Raw genomic sequence first — 5,743 nt, forward strand, 5'->3', positions numbered from 1 at the left:
TTTTTTGAACTCCTCGCGTAGCTATACGCGCGTAATATATACGCACGTAAAATATACGCGCGTAAAAATGTTGCTTTAGCGCGAGTGAAAATGTTGCTTTAGCGCGAGTGACGCATTTACGCGCCATGTACGCGCGTAAACCAATGGTTCCTTATGGAAAAGGGGCGGGTTTCATACGCGTCTGTACGCGTGTAAAGTGCCTAGTGTGTTCGCACCTTAAGGAGCTCCTGATTGTGCGTGAATGGACTATATCTAGCGGGACACATATCGGGGGATTTCATGATGATTGTCATCAAGTCATTTCAGTAACGTGTGTATCCATCACTCCTACTGATGACCATTGAAATGGCATGTGACTATTCACACTCAGGATGTTAAACATGACACATGTCAAACAAACACCAATCCTTAAAGTTATTTATATTCTTTTAAGCAAGATCCGACCATCTGAACTCCCGATCGGTCATGAAGCTGCAATAATGTCATTGAAACACTGAAAGTAGCCTACATTGCGCACAACACATTGATAATAAAACAGCATTGGCTAAAATTACAGCTATAGATCAGATTAGACAACTTTATGGATCCCAGGAAGGGTAATTAATTAGAAGTTTATATTTTCTATTTTTGTCTTGCTGAAAAGTTTAAATAAAGTTAGAAAAAAATATATGATCAGAAGCTCTCTTCTGATTGGCCAACTTTCCTGACGTGCTACCCAGCCAATCAGCGAGCAGTCCGGGAGCGTATATAAACACTGGAGCGCTGTCTGCCCGCTATCCTCTTCTCTCGTTATATTTCAGTAAATACGCCAATCGCTAAAAATGTCTGGACGTGGAAAGGGTGCCGGTAAGGTCAGAGCAAAGGCAAAGACCCGCTCCTCTCGTGCCGGGCTCCAGTTCCCCGTGGGTCGTGTCCACAGGCTGCTGAGAAAGGGCAACTATGCTCACCGCGTCGGAGCCGGAGCTCCGGTGTATCTGGCGGCGGTGCTGGAGTACCTGACTGCTGAGATCCTGGAGCTGGCTGGTAACGCTGCCCGCGACAACAAGAAGAGCAGGATCATCCCCCGTCACCTGCAGCTGGCCGTCCGCAACGACGAGGAGCTCAACAAGTTGCTGGGCGGAGTGACCATCGCTCAGGGCGGCGTGCTGCCCAACATCCAGGCGGTGCTGCTGCCCAAGAAGACCGAGAAGGTCTCCAAGAAGTAAACACCAAGGCTGATTCACCTAAACACAAAGGCTCTTTTAAGAGCCACACACTTAAAACTAAAGATGAAACGCTCCACAATGTAACAATATGTCAGCACTGGTTAAGGGCAAGCTATAAACATACTGAAACAAAGTATCAAATATTCAGCTTCACTTCATGCAAACTAGTTTTGGAAGGCGGGTCATTTAACTTCACATCTATTTCTGATCAAATCTATGACATTTATGGATTTCAGAAGTCTAGAATGACTACACTATCTATTTACCCGAAAATAAATGTTTTAAATAATATTTTTTTTAATTGGGGGTTATTTATTACACAAAGGCTCTTTGTAGTTCCTGATGAAGGCTAAATAAATAATAATAATATATTGTATTTAAAGGCACCTTTAAGGACACCGTACAATGAGACAAATACAGTACAATCAATTAAATTAAAAACAAAAATGGGAAATGCATATGTTCACAGCCGTACCAAAGATACAATGATGATGATCACTACATTAATACATTACAATGTCTTATACGGGCTATCAGTGTTTATTAAATGTATTTGTTATTATTGTGAATTATTAACATTAAATTATTATTAGGCTCACTGCATCAATGAGAATTGGAGTCCTGGGGCCTCATTTATCAACCGTACTTACGCACAAATCTGTGCGTAAGTAGGGCGTAAGAACATTGCCACGCAAAGTATGGCATTTACCAAAATGTACTTAGACTTATGAATGTGTGTAAATGTAAGCACAACTCTGACCATGCTTACGAACATAATCTAGTGGTAGAATAGCGATATTACAAGCACAAAGCAAAGCATTTAAGAGTTTCAACGTCTGCATTAACACTAGAACCGCCAGCGTTCTCTTTATATCTATAATCGCCACGCGTCAAATCCACCCGTGCATTTCTAGGGTAATATAAAGTCATACATTTGTTTGTTTAATCATCATCTGTGTTTTGGACCTCTTGTTTTATAATCTAAGTTTCTTTAAGAACACTGATCACGACTCAGTAATGAAACTGAAGTAGATATAATATCGCCAATACATCAATGAAAACAGACGGTCAAAACAGCGTCCAAATGAGCTAACATCCTAAATGCAATAAATAGTTATATGGCACACTTATTTTTAGGTAAGCTCTAATTGATTATTCATTAAATGTGTCACGTTTACATGTTTTGAAGCGGAGGATCCCTCCGATGCTCTCTGTGCGTCTCAGCACTCAGCTGTGAGCTGGACGAGCCGCAGTGACTCGCCAGACTCGCATTTCACTTAGTAGGCTAACTCTATTGTTGTTAGGAGCTTATCTTCATCTCTTTTTTATTGAAAGAGTTTATGAATGACTGCACGTAAAGTTGTCAGATCGCGGCAAACAATGCCGTTGCCTTACAACTTGCTCGAAAATATCACATTTTCCCATGCAGCAAGCTTTCTTTTGTTTTAATGCTATGGAAGAGTTTATTAGACTTTAATATCTGTGAAAGCAAAACAGTTTTGTAAAAGCACAGAAGACAATTGACAAGTGTGTATCATGATTCACACGTATTTCACTATCCACAAACCTGTAATTTTTGACTTGCAAATATGTAGAACTTACTCTGAAAATACAAAGTCATATTTACGCATTTACGGATCTGTTTCTGCTTGTGAAAAGGGGTTTGCATATTTGTGGATTGCCTCCTGTGAGTTTGTGAGCCACATTACATTTTTACATAATTTTGTCCAACTTCTACCACCGAGATCTGTAGAACAAGCGTTACAAATGTGAAGTGCAATAATTTGTATGTGTGTAATTGTGTTTTGTAAAGTTATATCCACACAAAGAAAAAGCGATTTGCAAATATGTAGAATTTAGTCTGTAAATGTGTATTTTAATTTTGCATAATTTTTTAATTTTTTTTTAATGCAAATAGTTTCACCACAAAAAAAGACATGTCAACTCTTATTTACACATTTACAGAACCATTTCTACATGTGAAACTGGCTCTGCGCATTTGTGGATCGCTTCCTGTGCGCTCACGGAATATTGTCCCATTCGTGCCGCAGGGATCTGCAAAACGCCACCTGTAAAATGAGACCTGTATTTTGAATTCTGTACTTTAGGTGCAGTTAGACAGGTCCACCAGCAGATGGCGCACTCGCGGCGCAGCCTTTATCTATCGGCGAACCACATGGTCCCCTTGACCAATCAAAAGAGCTTGTTTAGGGGCGGCCACCTCATTGGTTCATTTGGAGGCCTGTCACACGAACAGAGGAGGGAAAAAAAGCTGTCCACAGCTCAAGCTCATTCTCGAGTTCGTCGGACATTATTCCTCGTTAGTGAGCAGGAAAGCAGCTGGCTGCAGACTAGCGGAGCTGAGTATCGGTGATAAGAGAGGTATGTTGTTATGCTGACCCACCATTATACTATCATACAGTAGTTTGTGCGCTGGTCACCTGCGAGGGTAATCAGCATTTCTTGCTAGGCTATTTAGCGAGCTAGCTGACATGTTACACACTAAGCATGATTATTTGAGTTTGTCGCCATCATTTTTAGCACACAGACATGCCGCGACCCGCGACAGGCAAAGCTTCTCCCTTTCATATAATATTTCAATTGTAATACAACAATATGCCAACTAATTAGATGGTCATTTAAATGCAGGCTATACATGTGTGGGGCATACCTCTAAAAAAAATTAACGTTTTACTCTTAGTAATATGTGTGTTGGTCACCTCCTGTGTATCTAGTAAATGGTGTTACAGGGTTAAAGTGATAGTATTGTGAGCTTGGTGTAGTTAAAGAATTGCAGTAACATTGCCAAAGTATTGTGATCAGATGAGTTTCATAATTATGCACTTCAGGGGAGATTGCCATTATAAGAATTTAGCATGGTAAAACATGATTAGCATCACCTTGTTTATTTTTATATTATCCATAGTTTACAACGTAACACATGCTGTCAAAGAAAGGTACTACAAGCCTCCCCCTGACTGTTATGGTGCTTTCAGCTAGACCTGATTTAAAATAAAATAATGCTAAGAATACCAAGAGCCAGTAGAAGTGTAATGAGATTGTTATTAAAACATGTATATTCGTGTCACATGATTGTGTAACCTATAAGGTTACTGTCATTCTTGTAACATATGGTATTTTTCCTCCTTTAGGAAATGCTGCTGAATCATTGACTGACTGCACTACGGACCAGCAAAGCTGTCACCATGGTGCACCTGTGGACCTAGACCATCTCCAGTTTATACTGTTACGGGACCAAACCAACTTCAGATCCCACATGCAAATCATTGGTTATGTGAAGGGTCATCTCTCTCATATCCCGGTTAAAATGACCCTATAGATATCACACTCAAGGACTAAAGGCAGTGTATTAACCCAATGCTCATTACTTGGTTACCCATGTACATTTTGCATTAGTCCATTGTATACAAGTTGGAAAATTACAGAAATAAAATAAACAAGTGAATGTATTTGAGCATATGGTTTCATGTTTTGCATGTTGATGAAGTGGGATGTTCCACTTGCTTCCACTCATGTCAGCCCTGGGAATCTCCCAGCCAATCCAGAATTTGACCATTTTAAAGCTTGTGGAAGTGCAAACGACTAAAGGACTGTACTAACAATTACCAAAGAACTGGAAACGGAGATAATTGAGTAACTGCATGCTTGACACAGACACATACGGCTAGTTTGAAAATGGTTAAGGGGTGAAAATATTGTATTTATACTGTACACATTTTATTTGTTTTAGGGGGTAATTGTTTTTTGCTGCTTGCCCTGTTCACAGGCGTTACATTGCTATGCTCGGGCACTCCTGCCTGCTTGTACAAACTGTGTGATGTCGACCACAATCTACTGCAGCTAAAACACAATGACTATGGATAACCAAATTCTGCAAATAATCTGAACTGAATCCAAACACTGTATCCTGAGGATGTATGTCTATTTGACATGTTTCTTTACTTTTTATGCATCGCTATGGACCCATTTGTGAATCTGAAATAAATTATGGATATCCCTTGAATGGCCACATAGTGTGTTGCTGTGAGTTCACTTTGTCCATGGGCCAGACCAGAAATCGGTACAATCTTGGTGCTCATGTGCACCTCTCGAATATGTATTGATGCGATATACCTTTTATATTTTAAGCTTTATGGTGGTTTTCCCCTCTTACAGCAAAAGTAAGAGCTAGTCATTGAAGGTGAGACACTGCAGGGGAATAGGATATGTTATATTTGTAGATATCATCTTGAAACTTTTCCAGTTGATTACTAGCATTAAAACAATTCGTTTTTGTGTTACCATTTGTTCAGAAATGCTTTATAAATATTCTATTCTGACTGCAGAGATGCTAATTCACGGAAAGGGGTGCATAAAGGGCAACTAGTGAGCTCTTGTAAAGCTGTTGGGAAAGTCCTAAGCCCTCAATTAATTAACATGCTGAAAATTGCTTTTAATTTAAAGGCTCTATCCAGGGGTGGACTGGGACAAAAATTCAGCCCTGGCATTTTTGGCCAAGGCAGCCCACCATGATTATT

At 40.0% G+C, this 5,743-nt stretch overlaps 1 protein-coding gene across 1 annotated transcript; it reads left to right on the forward strand.

Annotated features, from left to right (window-relative positions):
• Positions 1 to 821: 821 nt before the first annotated feature.
• Positions 822 to 1,205, forward strand: LOC307267097 (histone H2A-like; the record flags this gene model as incomplete). The annotated part of the gene is made up of 1 exon (XM_080049307.1): positions 822 to 1,205. One exon carries the CDS (start codon positions 822 to 824, stop codon positions 1,203 to 1,205), a length of 384 nt encoding a protein of 127 aa, XP_079905433.1.
• Positions 1,206 to 5,743: the final 4,538 nt, after the last annotated feature.

Source organism: Ammodytes marinus (assembly GCF_949987685.1).
Source record: "Ammodytes marinus genome assembly, chromosome: 20".
Lineage (NCBI taxonomy): Eukaryota > Metazoa > Chordata > Actinopteri > Uranoscopiformes > Ammodytidae > Ammodytes > Ammodytes marinus.